The sequence below is a fragment of the Hyla sarda genome, chromosome 12, assembly GCF_029499605.1.
Source record: "Hyla sarda isolate aHylSar1 chromosome 12, aHylSar1.hap1, whole genome shotgun sequence".
Taxonomy (NCBI): Eukaryota; Metazoa; Chordata; class Amphibia; order Anura; family Hylidae; genus Hyla; species Hyla sarda.
In genome coordinates this window covers 84013130-84036163 of record NC_079200.1, presented here as the reverse complement: position 1 = coordinate 84036163, position 23034 = coordinate 84013130, and the positions used below count along the sequence as shown (strand labels likewise).

General features: G+C 44.9%; 1 protein-coding gene and 1 pseudogene across 3 annotated transcripts in view; one reads left to right on the top strand and one right to left on the bottom strand.

Annotated features, from left to right (window-relative positions):
• The window catches only part of SULF2 (sulfatase 2), a 135180-nt gene that overhangs the window by 91065 nt on the left and 21081 nt on the right, over positions 1-23034 (top strand). For all 3 annotated transcript variants that reach the window (XM_056549009.1, XM_056549011.1, XM_056549012.1), the window contains 7 exons: positions 679-830; positions 1274-1443; positions 1780-1930; positions 4231-4406; positions 4769-4897; positions 5213-5269; positions 5383-5512. In XM_056549009.1, coding sequence (XP_056404984.1) covers positions 679-830; positions 1274-1443; positions 1780-1930; positions 4231-4406; positions 4769-4897; positions 5213-5269; positions 5383-5512 — 965 coding nt within the window. The remainder of the gene's footprint in view (positions 1-678; positions 831-1273; positions 1444-1779; positions 1931-4230; positions 4407-4768; positions 4898-5212; positions 5270-5382; positions 5513-23034) is intronic.
• LOC130297165 (U2 spliceosomal RNA) lies at positions 15165-15241 on the bottom strand (annotated as a pseudogene).

The following is a 23034-nucleotide window of genomic DNA, read 5'->3' as shown; positions in this document are numbered from 1 at the left end:
CACACCACCATCTGCATGGCATCAGCTCATTCACAATGTGTCTCTCTTTGCTAATTGGAGCTGGTGAAACCTGAAATATGGAATATCAAAAAAATTTGCAGTAATGTGAGAAACTGCAGAGCAATGAGCAAACCCTGGTATTGAGACCCCAATCATGTGACATCACATGTATCCGTATTCAGTTTTATTCTTCAGAGACCATGTATAGATGTCCTAGAGGCCCCAGAGCGAAATTAGATGCCCCCTAAACCCAAGTAATGAGATCCTGATCATTTGATAATGCATGTGTCCATATACAATCCTTTTACTTTATAGTCCATCCCCTATAGATGTCTTAGGAGCACTCCCAGGTTGAAATGACCCCTCTACTGAAGTGGATGTGGCCGTACCATGTGGATGATGAGCTTAGAATCGAATGAACAGAGCTTAGCAGACAGGATCGCACATGATGAGATACAGCAGCTAACTTGCACATAACTTAGATACAGAGGCTCAATTCACAGTATCACGTATATTTTTAAATACATGTCCACTCCCTCCACACTGGTGACCTCATTTGTTGTCTTCCCCAGTGCTCTGGCGGATGATGTTGGTGCCACATACAAGCTGCAGGTTAAGCAGCATGGTGTCCTTGTTCCGGTCTTGTGACTTCATCCTTTCCTGCGTCTTGTCTTGCAGCTTTCTTTGGCAAATACCTAAATGAGTATAATGGCTCGTACGTCCCCCCGGGCTGGAAAGAGTGGGTTGGCCTGGTGAAGAACTCTCGTTTCTACAATTACACACTCTGCCGAAATGGAGTAAAGGAGAAACATGGATCGGACTACTCCAAGGTGACGACTCTCCCCCTCAATAGGATAGAGGATAACAGGCTGATTGCTGAGGATCTGACTGCTGGGACCCCTACTGATCCTGAGAATAAGGACAAAATAGTCCCTAGATTGAATACAGTGCACTGTGTGTGCGCAGTCAGTGTTTCGTTGATTCTCTATGAAGCCATTAAACACCTTCAAGTACTGAACTTAAAAATGGAAGGAATGAAGAGGCGGCTGTGCACACCATTTATTCCTGAGGCAATTTTGTCCCCATTCTCAGGATCGTTGGGGGTCACAGAGGTCAGACCCCCACTAATCAGTTTGTTCTCCCCTATTCTATGGATAGGGGATAGCAAGCTGAGATGGGAATACTCTTTAATGGGTGAGTGTGTTGCCGCTTCTCCATGGAGGGGTCTTATTGGGTGGGGAGGTCTCATGTTTTCTACTTGTACGTCCCATAGGATTATTTGACAGATCTCATCACAAACAACAGCTTAAGCTTCTTCCGCACCTCAAAGAAGTTGTACCCCCACCGCCCAGTGCTGATGGTGCTTAGCCATGCTGCCCCCCACGGCCCTGAAGATGCTGCACCCCAGTATTCTCACATGTTCTCCAATGCCTCTCAGCACATGTGAGTAATTGGGGGGGGGGGGGGGGGACTGGGCTATTTGTGAATAAAATGCCAGATCTCCAGTGAAAACAGACACTCTGCTGGATAAGTTACTTGCTCAGGAGTTGGGGTAGTTTCAGTATTAACACTTTCTGTAGGGTAACACAATGGATAACATTTTCATCCCGTGGGTGTCGGCTATTGTTCTGTTTTAATAAAGAGAGATGTTCTCCTATTACCCGCCATAATAGTTCTATGTGTGGTATATCAGTGTAACCCTGCAGAAGTTAATGGTCACAGTGTGTCACTCTCCTATCATGACCTGACAGATGGACTGAACCTGGTTTTGTCTTTCAGAACCCCGAGCTATAACTATGCCCCAAACCCAGACAAGCACTGGATCATGAGGTACACAGGACCCATGATGCCCATCCACATGGAATTCACCAACATGCTGCATCGGCGGCGATTACAGACCCTGATGTCTGTCGAAGATTCAATGGAGAAGGTGCAGACGCAACAGGGATGAGCCTACAACACCTGACCACATCATGCTCACACAGCTGCAGTGCCACAAGAGCCAACAGCCTGGAGCCCAGCATGGGAAAGGCACTGTTACGTACAACAAACCTTCAGCTGTGTGAGCAGGAATAGGTCACAAGAGCTTTTTAGCATCTATCCATACTGATGATCACTCTGTTAGCAATTTCACAAAAGGTGATAGAGCATGGTGTAATAGTAGTAGAGACTGCAGCTGTAGAGGTAACTGGAGTATAAGACATGATGTAACAGCAGAATAGGGACTGCATTTCAGGATGTGAACGGTACTATAAGACATGATGTAACAGCTTGGTGAGTGCGTCTCTGGATCTTATTTAGTATAAAATAGTTTTTACCCAAACAGTGGGGATCAAAAGTTTGGGCGCCCCAGGTAAAAATTTGTATTAATGTGCATAAAGAAGCCAAGGAAAGATGGTAAAAATCTCCAAAAGGCATCAAATTACAGATTAGACATTCTTATAATATGTCAACAAAAGTTAGATTTTATTTCCATCATATACACTTTCAAAATGACAGAAAACAAAAAAATGGTGTCTGCTAAAGTTTGGGCACCCTGCAGAGTTAATATCTTGTACTGCCCCCTTTGGCAAGTATCACAGCTTGTAAACTCTTTTTGTAGCCAGGCAAGAGTCTTTAAATTCTTGTTTGAGGTATCTTTGCCCATTCTTCCTTACAAGTCTTCCAGTTCTTTGAGATTTCTGGGCTGTCTGTCACGCACTGCTCTTTTTAGGTCTATCCATAGATTTTCAATTATGTTGAGGTCAGGAGATTGTGAAGGCCATGGCAAAACCTTCAGTTTACACCTCTTGATGTAATCCCCCGTGGATTTCAAGGTGTGTTTAGGATCATTATCCATTTGTAGAAGCCATCCTCTCTTTAACTTCAGCTTTTTCACAGATGGCATCAAGTTAGCATCCAAAATTTGCTGAAATTTTATTGAATCCATTTTTCCTTCTACTCGTGAGATGTTCCTTGTGCCACTGGCTGCAATACGACCCCAAAGCATGATTGATCCACCCCCATGCTTAACAGTTGGACAGAGGTTCTTTTCATTAAATTCTGTTCCTCTTCTTCTCCAAACGTAATTTGGTCATTCCGGCCAAGAAGTTCAATTTTAACCTCATCGGTCCACAGAACTTTTTTCCAAGATGCATCAGGCTTGTCTATATGTTCATTTGCAAAGTTCAAACGCTGATTTTTGTGGTGAGGATGTAGAAGAGGTTTTATTCTGATGACTCTTCCATGAAGACCATATTTGCACAAGTATCTCTTTATAGTGGAATAGTGTACCACAACTCCAGTGTCTGCCAGATCTTTCTGGAGGGATTGTGCAGTCAAACGTGGGTTTTGAGTTGTTTTTCTCACAATCCTGCGAGCTGTTCTGTCTGATATTTTTCTTGGTCTTCCAGATCTTGCTTTAATGTCCACTGTTCATGATGACTGCCATTTCTTAATTACATTCCGAACAGAGGATATTGACATCTGAAAACGTTTTTCTATCTTCTTATAGCCTTCTACAGCTTTGTGAGTGTCAACTATTTTCAGTTTCAGATTTCTAGACAACTGCTTAGAAGAACCCATTGTGCTGATTGTTGGGGCAAGGTCAGATGAGTCTGGGCATTTAAAACCTCTGAGATTGACATCACCTGGTCTTCTTAGATGATGATTTAGAACAATCCTGGCAGGTCTCAGCTTTGCAAAGGGGGCAGTTCATGCCATGTTTTTTCTTTTCTGTTATTTTGAAAGTGTAAATGATGGAAATAAAATCTAACTTTTGTTGACCTATTATAAGAATGTCTAATCTGTAATTTGATGCCTTTTGGAGATTTTTCAATCTTTCCTTGGCTTCTTTATGCACATTAATACAAATTTTTACCTGGGGGGCCCAGACTTTTGATCCCCACTGTAGCTGCTCTAGAAATATGTTGCCATAATATGCTGAATAATTACTTGTTTTTATGTATATACTTTATACTTTTATATGTGAATGTTGCAGCTCTGGATGTGACTAGAGTATACATTATCTTGTTCTGATATTAAATCTTAAGTTACTCAGCATTGTGTGGTGATGTATTTCTAGAGCCACTATGCTTAATGTTCTTATATCTCTTTTATACATTTTGAATGCTACAGATATTTCCCAGATGTGTGCATTCTATTGCTGCAGCTCTTGGTTTGACTGGAGTTCCATATAAATGGGTGTGGGGAGAACTGTATATGGATATAACAATGACTGTCATCTCCTAGATCTATAACATGTTGGTGGAGCTGGGTGAGCTGGACAACACGTACATCATCTACACAGCAGACCACGGATACCACATTGGCCAGTTTGGGCTGGTAAAGGGAAAGTCCATGCCATATGAATTTGACATCCGGGTGCCGTTCTACATCCGCGGCCCAAACGTGGATGCAGGTTCACTGTGAGTCTCCATATATCTGTTACTGCACATACCAGGTGCAATGCCAACATCTTCTGCAATGCCCAGCAGCAAACACCAAACCAACAAGCGACCGCAGCCCGACAGCTAGCTGGATTGTAACAAGACATGATGTAACAGCAGAATAGTGACTGCTGTTCTACCTATAACTGGAGTAGAAGACCTGATGTAACAGCAGAATAGTGACTGCAGCTCTAGATGTGACAGGAGTATGACCTGATGCAACATTAGAATATCGACCGCAGCTTTACCTGTGACTGGAGTAGAAGACCTGATGAAACAGTTGAATAGTAACTGCAGCCCTGGAATTGAATAGAGACTGATCTTTTTTTATCCATCTCCAGGAACCCTCACATTGTGCTGAATATCGATCTGGCCCCGACCATCTTGGACATCGCAGGGCTGGATATTCCTGCAGACATGGACGGGAAGTCCATACTGAAGCTGCTGGACACTGAGCGGCCGTTGAATCGGTGAGTGCTTCATGAGTTGTCAATTGCCGTATAATGATTTGGAACCAGTGACACACATTCTCCTGGATTGTAGGTTCATACGTGTTTAACAGTATGACAGTAACCATGACAAAACATTAGGAGCATGTACCAGCCGCATAAGAGACGCTATGTCTAATGAGTTTCTCAGAGCATTCCCACATGTTAGCAGAGCCGTGCAGCGAGTGCCCCTGGCCTTTGAGCATTCTGTGTAAATTGCATTCATCACGACTACCACTGTTCCCATCGTGGTGCCTGCTTATCCCCCTTTTAGTTTTTAATTTTGTTTTCTTTTAGGTTTCAGGTTCAGAAAAAAGTAAAGGTCTGGAGAGAGTCCTTTCTGGTGGAGCGTGGGTGAGTCCTGATTTGCCTGTGGGGAAAGGTGGGGTAGGGTACAGACCTCACAGAACCTTTCACCTTTTATGGGTCCATGCCACTAATGTTTTTCCCCTTTGTCAACATTGTAGAAAGTTGCTACATAAAAGAGAGATGGACAAGATGGATGCACAGGAGGAGAACTTCCTGCCCAAGTATCAGCGTGTTAAAGACTTGTGTCAGCGGGCAGAGTATCAGACGGCCTGCGAGCAGCTGGGGCAGGTTAGTGCGGACCGCTAGCTACTTAACAGTTAAAAACATAGCTCAGCAGCAATATCTGGTGGCCGCAACTCATATTACAGCCCGTAGGATTAAAATGAATAGTCAAGATGTATGCAAGAGAGAATCTATAATCTTCTAGATCCTCCTCTGTTGAATAGCAATTGAAAACAGCCGGACTTCAGATGGCTGACCGCGAGCTAATTGGAGACCCTAACATTCTAAAGCCAATTATCTTGTGGTCAGCCAGTTGACATACTTGCATCTAGATACTTTTCCCTGCAGAGTATTCAGGGAGGTTCTGAGACGGCCCTATACTCTGTAGAGCCGTTTACAGCCATACACTTCAGTGCGCAGCCATCTCCTTGCTCTTAGGAGTGCGCTAGCCGGGATTGCTGTTTATTATCTACTGGTCGCGAGAGAGGCGCTGACGTCAGAGGGGGCATGTCGGGAGCCGGTCTTCTCTCTGGGACGACAGCAGAATATCCTTTTTTCTTTGTATATTATGCAGGTTGTAGTAATAGAAGAGTAGATAAGCTCACCCCAAAGCCAACAGGACCGAGCAGGAGAGAGGCAAGGACTACATCCAACTTGTAATAACAAAGACAGGAGGACTCCAGCTCGGTGCAGATCTAATAGCAGTCTTTATTAATATGAAGCTACATGGATCACAGGTACAAGGCAGGATGTGACGCATTTCGGCCAGGTGCTGGCCTTACTCATACACGTGTATGATTAAGGCCAGCACCTGGCCAAGACGTGTCACATCCTGCCTTGTACCTGTGATCCATGTAGATTCATGTGAATAAAGCGGCTATTAGATCTGCACCGAGCTGGAGTCCTCCTGTCTTTGCTATTATGCAGGCTGTGTATAGATTTCATATGTTAAATTTCAGAATCGGGGATGGGGGGATAGGCAGAGTTGTTGGGTGTGGCTACCCTGTTTGGCGCCAGCAGGTGTGTTTAAACTAGGTAGTAACATTTAGCAGGTCTCTTAAGCCTGCTTTAATCAGTTTGGTTGCTGCATAATATTTGTTTTCCTGGAGTTTGCTGATAACTGCATCTTAGTATCTTTGATACTACCTGCTTAAAGAGGTATGTGTTTTTTCCTCAGAGGATGTTGCAATAGTAGAAGAAAAAAATTCCTTGTCAGAGAAATCATCTTCTGAAGAGGGTAGCTTTGACAAGGGGAAGATCTTAATTTCTTAAGTGGCCACTTGTCAGATTAACACTGTACTATCAGACAGGAAAGAGCACAGAGGATTGCTATCAGACAGGAGAGAGCACAGAGGAGTTCTATCAGACAGGAGACGAGAGGGAGAAAAAGGTGCAGGGGGCGCTCCCTGAGAGAAATGTATTCACTGATGTGCACCCTCCACCACACCAACAGTGATATACCGACCTTGGGGGGGGGGGGCCGCACTGGGACCTGTGCAGCCCTAGTGTTGGATGAGCTGCTGCTCTCCCACCGGCATCGAGCTCCTAAATAAGGAGCCGATATGCAATGTGAGGAGAAAGGGTGAAAAGAAGCCGGTACAGTGGAGGCGCTGCTCGAGTGGTGAAATTACTGAGAAACTCAGGCGGTGCAGGATAACTATTTTTATTGAGATTAATTGGGACAACGCGTTTCGGCATCTGCTGATGCCTTCCTCAGGTCCACTTAACAATTCCCATATTCCTATGTTCAATGTGGGAGAGCTGGAAGATGATCCTGTCTGGCGTCTGCACCGCTGCTGGTCTGACAGACCAGCAGCGGTGCAGACGCCAGACAGGATCATCTTCCAGCTCTCCCACATTGAACATAGGAATATGGGAATTGTTAAGTGGACCTGAGGAAGGCATCAGCAGATGCCGAAACGCGTTGTCCCAATTAATCTCAATAAAAATCGTTATCCTGCACCGCCTGAGTTTCTCAGTAATTTCACCACTCGAGCAGTATCTATCAGACAGGAAAGAGCACAGATGAGTTCTATCGGACAGGAGAGAGCACAGAGGGGTGCTATCGGACAGGAGAGGGCACAGAGGGGTGCTATCGGACAGGAGAGGGCACAGAGGGGTGCTATCGGACAGGAGAGGGCACAGAGGGGTGCTATCGGACAGGAGAGGGCACAGAGGGGTGCTATCGGACAGGAGAGGGCACAGAGGGGTGCTATTGGACAGGAGAGGGCACAGAGGGGTGCTATCGGACAGGAGAGGGCACAGAGGGGTGCTATCGGACAGGAGAGGGCACAGAGGGGTGCTATCGGACAGGAGAGGGCACAGAGGGGTGCTTTCGGACAGGAGAGGGCACAGAGGGGTGCTATCGGACAGGAGAGGGCACAGAGGAGTGCTATCGGACAGGAGTGAGCACAGAGGAGTGCTAGCCCACCCTCACTCCCTGGACTTTGTCCAGGCCTGTGCTTCATCTTGGACAAAGGCATGATTTTATAAGCCATGATTTCTATAAAAAGGAAATAAAATTTTCTTATGAAGTATATTAGAAAAGTTAATGTTTTTTGCCAAGATGTACAACATAATCGTTAGCTTCTAATGATTATTTTTTTCCTCTTAGTATTAACGATAGCACATAGCACAGATGGACCCCGTGAACTTGTAGGACAGATGGAAATGTTATTGATTAATAAACTAATTGATGAATTAAAAACACCCATATTACACAATATAAAGGAGAGGGTCACTATCTGTCCCCTTCTGTTGTAACAAGAAGAACAGAAAAAATAATATAAAATAATAGCCAAAATAACAAAGGGATTGAGAGAGCATTGATTGCCACCAGGTTGTCTTCCCTGTAAAGGGAGCAGAACCTCTCCAACTTGGTGTTTAACCTTTTCGCCATGAGATTTATCTCTGGCACACCCCACCTGAGTGTTATCTCTTTGAATATGTCTGGGTGGAGAGAACACCCTGTGGTTAGAAGTCCTCTGCTCAGGCGGTCGGCTATCCTATTGAGGTACCCCGAATATGAACTGCCAACAGATGGGTGAGGTTCTTCTCTGCCCATCCAAGATCAGACCTACCTCTCTGAGGAGGCTTTGTGATCAAGTGCCTCCCTGCTTGTTAATATACATTACAGCCGTCTTGCTGTCGGATTGGATCTTAACAGCTTTCCGTTGAAGAAGAGAAGCAAAGTGGAGCAATACTAGTGGATTGCTCGAATCTCCAGGAGATTGGATGTTAACAATCTCTCTTGGGGAGACCCAACCTACAAGGGATGCATCGGTAGTAAATATGATCCAAGAGGGTTGGATCAGGGACCTGCCGTCTTCCAGGTGAGACCACCATCTGAGAGAAGATCGGGTTGCGTAAGATGGGGAGTGGCAGTTGTTCAGGCCTGATGGCCGGTGATTCCAAGTGGCAAGAGCCTCTGATTGAAGAGGGCGTAGATGCCAAAAAGCCCAAGGAACCGCATCCGCGGTAGCGGACATAAGTACCCAACATCCGCATGAGTGCGAATGGACAGGCTCCGGGGTACCGATTCTTGAACCCGAGATTTCCTCTCAGGAGTAAGGTGGAGCATCATTGAGACTGTATCGACTATGAAGCCGAGGAACCTCACTGATGTTGTTGGGAGGAAATTGGACTTGGCCCAATTGACTATCCAACCCAGCCGGTGAAGGAAGGATACAGCTATCTGGAGATGTTGGGACAGGATTGCTTGAGATGGAGCTCTGAGGAGCCAATTATCCAGATAGGGTACAATGCTGAGTTCCTGAAGCTTTAGAGCAGCTACCACAACTTTGGTAAAGGTGTGTGGGGCCAAAGAAATTCCAAATGAGTGGGCTACAAACGGGAGGTGTTTTAGAACTCCCCCTACCTGGACAGCGATCCTTAGATACTTCCTGGAAGCAGGGTGAATGGCCATATGGAGGTAAGTATCCTTTAAGTCAAGGGTAGCCAGGTAATCCCCCTGGCAAGATAAGGTTGATCACAAATTTAATAGTTTCCATATGAAAGCATTTGCACTTTACGTACTGATTGAAAAATCTCAGATCTATAATCATTCGCCAGTCTCCCATTACCTTGGGAACTAGGAAAACTGGGGAATAGATCCCTGCCCCTGTTCTGAAGGAGGAACCTCCTCCAGAGCACCCTTCTGGAAGGACTCCAGAATATATGTTTCTAGCGCCAACTGCTTGACTGGAGGAAGAAAACTTGTCTCCACATACTGGAATGGAGGAACTGATTCGAGATCTATCTAATAACAATCCAAAATTATTCTCAGGACCCTAGGGTCCTGAATAAGCAGAGTCCAGGTGCTTAGAAAATGATGTAGGTGGCCACCTACAGGAATATGTGGGGCAGAATGGGAAACTGGGAAGGTCAAACCGGCAGGGAACCCAGAGCTTCTTCGAAGCCCGCAATCAGAGTTTTTTTCTCCTTGGAGCCACGGGAGCGGTTACCGCCCCGGCGTTGATTACCCCAATCTTTCTGGGGTTTTGGATTGGGACATTGACCTTTCCCAAAACGCCTGCCCCGACCGTGAAAGGTCTGCTGAGGAAGGGATTTGCCCTTCTTATCAGACAGGCCCTCCATTATGCGGTCCAACTCTTTACTAAATAATATGATGGGTTCATAGGGCATGTTACATAAAGTATGCTTAGAAGAGCTGTCTTCCAAGGCTTTAACAAGAGGGGATGGCGTCCAGTGGAAGACAAGGCCATGGTTTTAGATGCGAGCTTCAGCTGTTGAGTAGCAGCGTTGCAAAGGAAATCGATGGCCAAATTGGCCAGTTTGAAAGAGGCCAAAATTTAGTCTCTAGGGATCCCCTGGTCCAGATCGGACTCGATGGAAGATAATCGGGCCTTCAGGAAAGTTGCTACTTCAGAATAGGCAATAGAAACAGATGCTGAGGCAGCAGCCGTAGAATAAGAGCGCCTAATGGCACAAGCAGCTTTGCTGTCCATTGGGTCCTGGAGGGAAGACCCATCCTCCGAAGGAACCATGGTACTTTTTGACATTTTAGTGACCGCTATGTCAACCTTGGGGACAGGGCCCCACGAGGAAAGCTGATCTTTCCTAATGAGAAACATGGTCTTAAATAGTTTAGATAGGACCGGACCCTTTTTCAGGTTTCTTCCACTTCGTTTTAAGTACTGACAATAGGGTCTCATCCGCTTTAAAGGCCTTGGACCCCTTAGAGGCGGAGGAGGAGGCTTCCCCAGGATCAACATCCTGGTCCCGCGACCTGATGGATCTCAAAAGACACTGTTTTTTTTCCAGCAGGAAAAAATTTATAAAATGGTTTCTTCTTCCTCGGAGGAGGGGGGGGGGAGGGGAGATACCCCACCTTTGATTCTGGTTAAATTATGTACCCCTTGGAGTAATCCCAGATGAAGGACTAGGTTTCTCCACCAAAAGTGGATACAGCTATTTCCAAAATCTCGGAGAACTTTAGTTCCTGATGAGGATGGCTCGAGCCTTAGAGGGGTACTCCGGCCCTAGACATGTTATCCCCTGAATCGAGGGGGCGTGGCACCAGGCTTCCATGTCCGTAATGCCGCCTGGAGATCACATGGGGTGCCAGCGGCCGGAACCCCCGTGATCACATAGATTATGCCATATCCTTTGGATTGGGGATAACCTGTCTAGGGGCAGAGTACCCAGTTAAAGACCTAATGGACAGGAGAATTGAAGTTGCTCTTAAAAGATCTTATGTGGTTGCTGCGAGTCATCCTGCTGTATCTGTTGCCTCTTGTGAAGTTTTGCGCACCTTGATAGATGCAAGTGTTCAGAGGGATTATATCCTGTCCTCCTTTAAACACATAAACATGGCTGTTGACTACTTATGGGATTCTGCAAATCATTTGTGGTTTGCTTCCTTGGCCCAGCCTACCGCGGTGGTAGGGGGGGATTTTTACCGCACGCTTCTAGATCACCCCATAGATTCTTATCCAACAGAGATATCCCCTAGAGCAAGATTCTCCTATACATCTGGTAGAGGGAGGGCATGTTGTCCTTCTAGAAGAGGTGGTGTGTCAAGGGGCCCTAGTCCTAACAGAAAACCACAATTTTGACAATCAAGATACAAGTAGGCGGTTGTCTGTCTGTTTTTTTTTTTTTTGTTTTTTTTTCCCCCTGGGTACAAAAAATAAGATTATTGAGTCCTGAGCACTATCCAAATGGGCCATGCGCTTTCTTTCCTTTTGTACCCCCCCACAAGGTTCATCTCAGAACCTTCAAGAACCAAAGAAGACTTTATTGGAGAATTCTATTCTGGAACTTTTCTTTCTGACCGCCCTGGAGCTGGTGCAACCCTTTCAGGTAGGGATGGTGGTATACTCCCTAGTATTCCTAATTCCCAAACCATCAGGGACACTTATTTCCATATTCAGATCTTTCGAGCCCACAGACTGTTTCTACGTATAGCAATAAGTATCAAGGGAATCACTTTCAGTTTAAAGCACTCCCCTTCGGTATAACTTCTGCTTTAGTTTGTATTCACCCAGGTGATATCCTCCGTAGTAGCCGTCCTCAGTTTGAAAGGAATAAAAATAATTCCATATCTGAACGATTGGCTAATTATATAGCCAATACCACTCTACTCTTACTCTATCTCTCCTGATGGAATTAGGTTGGTTTGTCACCAGGAAAATCAAACCTTGTTCCAGCTACCACATAGAAATTCCTAGGCTTTGTCATAGATTCTCAGGAAATGAAGATATACCTGTCCGACACAAGAAAAGACCGTATTTAAAGAGGGTATCTGTTCCTTAGAATTCCCCGGGCTGTCACTCTCAGAACACAAGTGAGCTTCTTAGGCCTACTGTCCTCATCAGATGATGCCATGCCATGGGCACTTTGGCACCTCAGGCCCCTTCAAGCGGAAATTTTACAAGTCTGGAACAGAACTTCGTCAGGATTGGACACACCCCATACACTTTATTCCACACAAGGGACTCTCTTCAGTGGTGGAACAATCTAATAGACTGTATGTCCTTAGTAGAACCAACGTGGTAAGTTCTTACAACAGACCCCTCCGGATCAGGTTGGGGCGCTCATCTTGTGGGTTGTACAGTGTCCGGAACCTGGAGCCCAACAGAAAGAAAGCTGTCCTCAAATTTTAGGGAAGTAACAGCCATTTTTTATTCCCTAAAGCACTTTGAACTATTCCTTTGCAGGAAGGAAGTTTGAATAATAACAGACATGTCAGCTGTCTTTTATATAAGCAAACCAGATGGGACAAGATCGCTAATGATACTTGTAGAAGTGGGCAAGATCTTGTCATGGGCAGAGACCAGGATAACCAGGTTATCTGCTGTACACATCAGAGGAACCTTGAACGTGCTGGCATATCGCCTAAGTTGTCAGATGACCATTTCCAGAGAATGGTCCCTGTCTCAAAAAGTCTTCCATCAGATCACAGAACTGTTTGGGGTGCCAGAAATAGCCATTGTGGCCACCAGGTTGAATGCCAAACTAGGAAGGTTTTATTCCCTCTATGCAGAGGATCAGCCCTTTGCAATAGTTTTGTTTGTGGGGGGGGGGGGGGGGTGGGAGGAGTAGTGTATGGGTGTTTTCTTTGTCGTGTGTAACCTTATAAAAAATGTGAAAATCTGATTTAATAAAAAAATAGTTTTTCGCTTGGTTCTCGCTCCTCATGACTATGAGCCAAAAGATGTATTGGGAACCAAAGCAGGACCTAGTTTCTCAATTCACAATTTCAGGAGGTCATGGATTTCCTTAAAGCCTTAAAGGATATACCCAGTGGTGAAAAACTTATCCCCTATCCTAAGGATAGGGGATAAGTTTCAGATCGCGGGGGGTCCGACCGCTGGGGCCCCCCGCGATCTCCTGTACGGGGCCCCCGGCAGCCTGCGGGAAGGGGGCGTGTTGACCACCACATGAAGCGGCGTCCGACACGCCCCCTCAATATAACTCTATGGCAGAGTCGGAGTGCTGCCTTCGGCAATCACCGGCTCTGCCATAGCGATGTATTGAGGGGGCGTGTTGGCAGCCGTCACATAGACTTGCATTGAGGGGGCGGAGCGTGACATCACACAGGGGCGGAGTCGTGACGTCACAATCTTCCGTTCCCGTGGTCGGGAGCCAGAACTTCCAGCGTTGCCGGAAGCAGATACAGGTGGGTGCTGCATGCTATATTGCGGGGGTCCCCAGCGACGGGACCCCTGCGATCAGACATCTTATCCCCTATCCTTTGGATAGGGGATAAGATGTCTAGGGGTGGAGTACCCCTTTAAATAGGCTAAGACCTAAAATAATTCAACCAGTGGCTTCTTGGGAGCTCTCACTAGTACTAAGGCAACTATTTGAGCAACCTTTTGAACCCCTTGAGGAGACTTCATTGAAATTCCACTGTTTAGACTGCCCTTCTGATAGCTGTAATCTCAGCAAAGAGAGTAGGAGAACTACAGGCATTGGCAGCTGAAAAGCCTTATCTATCTTTTTATTCAGATAGAGTATTATTGAGATTCCTTCCATCTTTTTACATAAACTTCCGTCATTTTCACTTTCAATAGTTTTTTAAAATAAATTTCATAAGACAAAACAAAGAAGAAAAACACAACAGAAAAACACGAGCAGTCGCAGCTGCTCTAGAAATGCAATACTAGTACAGGCATCCAAACTAAGCCATACATGACATTTAGTTAGGCAAGTAACAAACTTCCCTCACTTTTAAATGTAAATCAGGTGATAACTTTTCCTCGGTATTCGCCTTCATCTGAGGAGAATACTCAGACTGACTACACCAAGCTTGACGTCAGATGTCTAAGAATGTATATTGACAGAACAAAGGAATTTTCGTAAAGACAAGAACTTGTTTATTTCCTTCCAAGGTAACAACAGAGAAAGTCCTCCAAGGCAACAATATTTTTATTTTTTTATTTTAAGAGCCGAGGCAAGTGCTCTCTATCACTCAAAGTGCAAGAAAAAGGGCAAACGTGTCACATAAAAAAACACGTGCACAAAGGATGTGGTCTATTGCTAAGCCCTTCTGCAACAGGAGAGAGGCCCCCCAACAAACCTACCCTTCACCTCCAGGCCAAAAGGCACCTGCAAGGATCCAGGTTCGATGCCCCTTTTCGCCAAAGCTACTAAGGGGCCGCAAATGCACCATGCTTCAACCTAGGTGTTAACCAAGGTATCAGCCGAGGAGCCGTATGCTGATGGCATCTTGACCAAAGCCCAGATGCCCAGGGGTTGCAGGGAGGTGAGGAACCTAATGGCCACTCACACCTCCCCTAGACCGCCAGGAGGGACACCCAGAAGGGCTACTGCATCCTGACAATCCTGTGTACAAACAAAAACACGCAACGTGGCACAGTGACATACAAAAATAATAAATAAGTGAATGAGTGCAGATATACTGCCCGGTCATCCGGCCGGATCTATAAAAATTTCCCTGATCCTAGCCAGAAGGCCAGGATACCAAGGGTGAGTGCCAAAGGTGAAGAGTAAATGGGGCAGTGCGTTCACTCAGTGAGCTATAACACCCAGTGAGTTTCGGCACTTCAGGGTCACCACTCGCCAAGGCACAAAAGTACCTTGGCTCTACACCCCCCAACCTCATGGCGAGACCCAGAGGAAACAGGTCACATCAGGGCAGCCGTTGAGCTGGTTATGTAACACCAGCCCCGAGACTCCCCGGTACACCTTCCCCCTCCATGCAGCACCCATTCCCCACCAGCCCCACTCCAGCTTGTCTGTCCATCAGCATGTATCTGATGAGAACAGATACTACACTTGATCTTAGCCAAAAGGCCGAGAAGCGATCCAAAGCAACAATATCCAGATGGATCTCAGACTGTATTAAGGAGGTGTACATAAGTCAGGATTTACAACCCCCTGAGTTCATCAAAGCACACTCAACTAGAGTGATGGCCACTTCCTGGGCAGAGCGGAGTTCGGTTCCTTTAAAGCTAATTTGTAACAGTGCATCATGCATAGTCCACTCCTGTGACATTCTTAAAGCATTACAAGTTGGACTCTCTATTTGCAGATAAAACACTGTTTTCTAGATCTGTATTAGTTTCTGTTATGACTGCTAACCTGCCCAGGGATACTACTAGCTACATCCCATTATTGTGCCGCTGACAGATGCTAGGGAAGATTAGACTTAAGTAGTTAATCTGTTTTCCCTTAGTCTTGTGAGCAGCACAAGAGTCCTGTCCTAAGACAAAAGGATGTTTTTTTTTTCATTCTTTAGAGAAAAAAAAAAAAACTTCGTGAACTGAAGGGGAAGGTCCATTTATACAGCAGGGAGTTGAAGATTTAATCACAAAAAATTCCAGAAGACCTGCTAGCTCACAGGGATGATTGTTAACCCAATATTGTGCTGCTGATAAGAAGGGAAAACAGATTAACTACTTAAATCTAATCTTCATAAATGAAAAGTGTAAAAAAAAAAAAAAAAAATTATAACAAACCACAAATCTGCAAAGCCACATGGTGTTTTTTCACTTCCAAAGACTTCTATGTTAGAAAAATGCCAAGATTTTACAGAAAAAACACCACAGTCTTAACATGCTGGGATTTTTGAAAATTGCCCACTGAGCCCAGAAATAAAGCAAAACTCCAAAGAGAAGAAAAACGGCAAGTGGATATGGCATTTGGAGATTCCCTATTAAATTGCAGCTAACATTTATCTGCAGAGTTTTTACCCAGAAAAAAATGCCCTGCTTCAGATTTGGTGTTTTTTTTGGCGTTTTTTCCAAAACTTAGCCTTAAGGATCAGATGGTTGTATAGTGTGTGGAGCAAACGGGACTCTTCACTGAATACTCAGCATAGCAAATTCTGCAGGCATTGAACAGGAAATGCTGGGAGATTTTAGTTTTAAAGCTACAGAATAGTGAGTGCATTTCTGGAGAATAATGCAGGATAGTTACATAGTTTATAAAGTTAAAAAAAATAAAAAGACACAAGTCTGTCAAGTTCAACCTAAAACCTACTGTATTCATCCAGAGTAAGGCAAAAAAACGCCCATGAGGCTCACGTCAGTGGCCCCATAACAGAAGTAAAAATTCCTTCTCGACCACAATATGTATCAACATTCTATTCCCCATAAATCTAGTATCCATAACCTGCAATATTATTATTTTTTTACCAGTAAGGCTACTTTCACACTATAAACTAGGCTCCATTACAAACGGACGTTTGTTGTCCGCTGCCCTGCCTTCCGGAGCTCCGCTCGCAGCGTCTGGAAGTCTATTACTCCAAACGCTGTGTGCAAGCTTCCGTGTTCGAGGCTGCCCCCTCGTGACGTCACAAGGGGGCGGGCGTGACGTCACAAGGGGGCGGCCTCGAACGCTGAAACCCGCACACAGCGTTCGGAGTAATGAACTTTCGGATGCTGCGAGCGGCAGCGGACAACCCCTTTTAATGTCTGTTTTTGTAACGGAGCCTAAAAGGAGTCATAACGGGCACAGATGATCCCATTCACTTGTATGGGATTCTCTGACGTCTGTTATGACTCCAGTTATTCCGCCGGAAGATAGCAGTTGAAAAAGAACATAGCAGGAGAAAAATTTGTGCTTGCAACGTCTAACGGCCGTCACACTGCCAGGCACAAGCAGCAGTGTGAAAGGAGCCTAAAACATCCAGGCCCCCTTGAACTTGTTTGATTCATACATCATAATGTATAGAAGAGGCTTAGGTATAAAAAGATCCTTGTACTAATATATGAATGGACAGTACAGAGATCTTTTTAATGATCAAATCGCCCCTAAGATGTCTTTTCTCCAAACTGAATAACCCCAAGCTTGATAACCTGTCTTGGTCCTGTAATTCTTCCATACCATAAATTACCTTGGTCGCTCTCCTCTGCACTCGCTCCAGTTCAGCCATGTCCTTCTTATGTATAAGTGACTAATACTGGACACAATAATCCATATATGGTCTGACTAGTGATTTATACAGAGGGAAAACTATGTTCCAGTCACAAGCTTCTATGCCTCTTATAACTTTATTAGCATTGGCAGCAGCTGCCTGGCACTGGTCAAGTTGAGTTTACTGTCCACCAGTACCCCAAATCCTTTTCGTTAGTTTTTCCTAATGTTTTATTATTTAGCACATAACTTGACATTTTAGTTTTTATGGCCCAAGTGCATAAACTTGCATTTATCCACATTAAAATTAATTTGCCATGTCTGTTCCCAAGCCTCCAGCTTCCCCAGATCCCTCTGTAATATTATTTTGTCCTCGTCTGTGGTGATCACCTTACCCAATTTAGTGTCATCTACTCTGAAATCCCTCTACAAGGTCATTAATAAAGATTTTGAAAATAATTGGCCCCAGTACTGACCCCTGTGGTACCTCACTGGTAACTGTCACCCAACCAGAATAAGTTCCTTTGATCTCCACCCTCTGCTTCCTATCACTGAGCCAGTTTCTAAACCATTTACATATATCCTCCCCTAGTCCCAACTTTATCATTTTATGTACTAACCTTTTGTGTGCCACAGTATCAAGAGTAATTTGGTGCCTCACAACCTGGAATTATCATGCATTGTTTGAGGATTTAGATCGTTTAATTTACAGAACATACCCATACAACTTTGAAGATGTTTTTTTTTATTTATTTATTGTGAAGCAAACAAAATAACAGAAATAGTCAATGTGCATACCGTATTTATCGGCGTATAACACGCACTTTTTAGGCTAAAATTTTTAGCCTAAGGTCTATGTGCGTGTTATACGCCGATACACCCCCAGGAAAGGCAGGGGGAGAGAGGCCGTCGCTGCCCGCTTATCTCCCCCTGCCTTTCCTGGGGTCTAGAGCGCTGCTACCGGCCCTTCTCTCCCCCTGGCTATCGGCGCCGCTGTCCGTTCTGTCCCTCTGACTATCGGTGCCGGCGCCCCATTGCCGGCGCCAATAGCCAGGGGGAGAGAAGGGGCGCCGACAGCCAGGGGGAGAGAAAGGGCAGTGGCACCCATTGCCGGCACCGCTGCCCCGTTGCCTCCCCCCATCCCCGGTGGCATAATTACCTGGGTCGGGTCCGCGCTGCTGCAGGCCTCCGGCATGCGTCCCCGGCGTCGTTGCTATGCGCTGCACAGCGCGGCGCATGACGTCAGTGCGCCGTGCATAGCAACGACGCAGGGGACGCGCGCCGGAGGCCTGCAGCAGCGCGGACCCGACCCAGGTAATTATGCCACCGGGGATGGGGGGAGGCAACGGGGCAGCGGCCCTTTCTCTCCCCCTGGTTGTCGGCGCCGCTTCTCTCCCCCTGGCTATCGGCGCCGGCACCGATAGTCAGGGGGACAGAACGGGCAGCGGCGCCGATAGCCAGGGGGAGAGAAGGGCCGGCAGCAGGGCTCTAGACCCCAGGAAAGGCAGGGGGAGAGAAGCGGGCAGCGACGGCCTCTCTCCCCCTGCCTTTCCTGGGGGTGTATCGGGGTATACACGCACACACACGCACCCTCATTTTACCATGGATATTTGGGTACAAAACTTTTTTTACCCAAATATCCTTGGTAAAATGAGGGTGCGTGTTATAGGCCGGTGCGTGGTATACCCCGATAAATACGGTAACTATTCAACCCCTAAAGTCAATATTTTGTAGAGCCACCTTTTGTGACAATCACAGTTCCAAGTTGATTTGGATAAGTCTCTATGAACTGCCACATCTAACCACTGGGATTTTTGCCCATTCCTCCTTGCAAAACTGCTCCAGCTCCTTCAAGTTGGATGGTTTGCGCTTGTGAACAGCAATCTTTAAGTCTGACCACAGATTTTCAATTGGATTGAGATCTGGGCTTTGACTAGGCCATTCCAACACATTTACATGTTTCCACTGCTTTAGCAGTGTGTTTTGGGGTCATTGTCCTGCTGGAAGGTGAACCTCCGTCCTAGTCTCAAATCATGCACAGAGGGGTACAGGTTTTTCTCAAGAATTTCCCTGTTTTTAGCACCATTCATCTTTCCCTCAACTCTGACCAGGTTCCCAGTCCCGGCTGCTGGAAAAACATGCCCACAGCATGATGCTGCCACCCCCATGTTTCACTGTGATGGTGTTCTTTGGGTGATGTGTTGGGTTTGCGCCAGACATAGCGTTTTCTTTAATGGCCGAAAAGTAAAAGCACCATCCTCCATACATTTTGGGAGTCTCCCACATGCCTTTTCGCAAACTCACAACATGCTTTTTTGTTTTATCTGAAAGTAATGGCTTTCTTCTGGCCACTCTGCCATAAATCCCAACTCTGTGGAGCGTACGGCTCATTGTCGTCCTATGTACAGATACTCCAGTCTCTGCTGTGGAATATGCAGTTCCTCCAGGGTTACCTTAGGTCTCTGTGCTGCCTCTCTGATTAATTCCCTCTTTGCCCGGTCCGTGAGTTTTGGTGGGCAGCCGTCTCTTGGCAGGTTTGCTGTTATGCCATGTTCTTTCCATTTGGTTATGATAGATTTGTGCTCCTGGGAAATATCAAAGATTTGGATATATTTTTATAACCTAACCCTGACTTGTACTTCTCAACAAAATTGTCCCTTACTTGTTTGGAGAGTTCCTTGGTCTTTATAGCAGTGTTCGGTTACGGATGCCTCTTGCTTAGGTGTTGCAGCCTCTTGGGCCTTTCAAAAAAAGGTGTGTATATATAATGACAGATCATGTGACACTTGATTTCACACAGGTGGACATCATTTCACTAATTATGTGACTTCTGAAGGTAATTGGTTGCACCAGAGAATACATACGCACATGCCAATTTTCTGTTTTCCATTTCTAAACAATAGTTTTATTTATATATTTTTCTCATTTCACTTCACCAACTTAGACTATTGTGTTCTGATTCATCACATAAAATTCAGATTAACAAAACAGAAGAACTGCAAGGCACTGTATACAACACCCACAGCATTGCCCCTGTCCAATCCATAACTGACCTTCTCAGATTAGTCTGACAGGGTCGATCCTGCAGAAACCCATGTTGATGCTGTGTTAGGTTAATTTCATTACGTTACTCAAGAATAGCATCTCTCAAAAACCCTTCAAAAATTAACCCACAACAGATGGTAAACTTTCAGGCTTATAGTTTGCAGGATCCCTTTTTACATATTGGTACCACATTTGCTAAGCACCAATCCCTGACATTATGCAATCTTTATATATAAGGAATAAGAATCTGTCTATCACGGTATTTAATTCCTGCAAAACTCTGGGATGGATGCCATCTGGGCTCAGAGATTTGTGTTTTAATGTTAATAAGGTGGTCCTGCACTTCGTGTTGGGTTAAACAGGTGAGACTTGTTGTATAGTTAACACTATCCCTTCTCATATCATCTGACATTGGATATACCTGTGTGAATACAGTATAGAAGAAGGTATTTAATTGATTGGCCTTTTCCTCATACTCCCCCATTTTCAGTTTATTATTTATGTAGGTGAATAATATTTTGGGATTCTATTTACTTTCTATAGCAATTTTCCTTTGTTGAAATTTTTCCTATTTTTGTTTTGTGTTTTCACCAATTTATTTCTATACTTCTTTTATTTTATTTTTTTAGTGCCACCCCACTACCTTTTTGCTTCAGTAGTCTGAATGCTTTCCTCTTATCTATCGCCTCTATAACTGTTTTGGTAAAACACATTGGTTTTCTGCTATTTGTAACACATTTACTCCCGTAGGGGAAGTGTTATTAACAAGATCAGGATGCCTTAAAAAAAGTCCTATTTAGATGTAATTACTGGTCCAGTATAGGATAAGTAATGTCATCTATGGACACAGTGACTTCTCTGTATATATAAAGTTTTATTTATATATATATATATATATATATATATATATATATATATATATATATATATATATATATATATCTAAGGGGGTCCAGTATTTTCCTCAGGAAGAGGAACACCGATTCCGGTGTAAAACGGAGATTCAAAAAGGCCATTAGCTCTCCGCGAGCTTTCCGGGTAAGGAATATGCAAATTAACTCATCACACCACCTTCTCAGGTAGCATGCCCTAAGATCAGCTCTGGCTCCAGTTACAAAGTCTCAGAATCTGATTGGGATTTATGCCAAGTCAGAATTCTCCCCAGAAGGGGAGAGGACCCATCTGCAGACAGCTATTTCGGGGTGCTTGCCCCTTGTCAGTACAGAGCAGGCTGTTCTGGCTTGGCTGAGGATGAGAGACCTGTGACTAGCTAAAGGGGTCAGATGGGTCCTCTCACCTTCTGGGGAGAATTCTGACTTGGCATAAATCCCAATCAGCTTCTGAGACTTTGTAACTGGAGCCAGAGCTGATCTTAGGGCACGCTACTTGAGAAGGTGGTGTGATGAGTTACTTTCATATTCCTTACCCAGAAAGCCCACAGAGTGCTAATGGCCTTTTTCAATCTCTGTCTTACACCGGAAGCGGTGTTCCTCTCCCTGAGGAAAATACTTGACCCCTTTAGCTAGTCACAGGTCTCTCATCTTCAGCCAAGCCAGAACACCCTGCTCTTTACTGACAAGGGGCAAGCACCCCCAAACAGCTGTCTGCCTGAAGATATAGCCCAGTAGTTTCGGTCCTGTGATTCGCCCCCTCCCTACCCCCGCTCCTATCCCGATCACAGATTGTATTGTTTTATTATTCGACTTCTTGTGCTTTTCTATTACAGGATTGAGCGGAGTGTTAGAGTAGTATGATGTGCGATGTATAGCTTAGGGAACCTCTGCTGTGTATTGTACTGTCATGCTTTGTGTGATTGTAATTTATCGTATGACTTGTAATGACTGAACGGACAATAAAGCTTCTTCAATAAAAACCCCAAACAGCTGTCTGCAGATGGGTCCTCTCCACTTCTGGGGAGAATTCTGGCTTGGCATAAATCCCAATCAGCTTCTGAGAGTTTGTAACTGGAACCAGAGCTGATCTTAGGGCACTAACAAATTAGCCTAATCTATATATGTGAAGTCAAGGCGGGGAGGGCCTAAAATATAACTTTTAATAAATCTATTAAAATGTTCTTGCAAAAACACCAGGTGTTAGTGTTTTTAAAATAGAATTAAATCAATTATATCAATTGCAGTATACTCATAACATATAAACACCAGGGTCCGGTGTCCACAATGTTATCAAGAATTATCAAGAGGATGCGAGGTTCAAAACCATAGTGATACAAAATCACAGATAGAAATAGTCCAATAGTGTACAATTCCCAACGCGTTTCTAGCACAATCATGCGCTGTCCTCAGGGGAATAAGGACAAAAACAAGCTGTCGGGTATCAATAGCAACCTGAATCAATATGTACAGTTCTCATATATGCATCAATCGTTCATATCCAATTGTCCTCAATGGAGGATCTCCTATACTGCAATCCCTTAAAAAGGAGCAGTTAGTAACACTGCTCACTGAATTAGGGACTCAACTGCCGTGGAACTCCAGGTACCTATAGAAAAAAGCAAGAGAGACATATGGCCATCAGCATTGGTTCCTGCAAATAAAGCCTGTGCCCCATCATCTAGTTGTTCTCACTCACGTGGTGTATTCAGGTACCTGCAAAAAAGTATACAAACAATGCCCAAATCACTATTGTGTCCTGTGGAGAAAAGAGACACTGCTGATAAAGGATCTATTACTCACGGT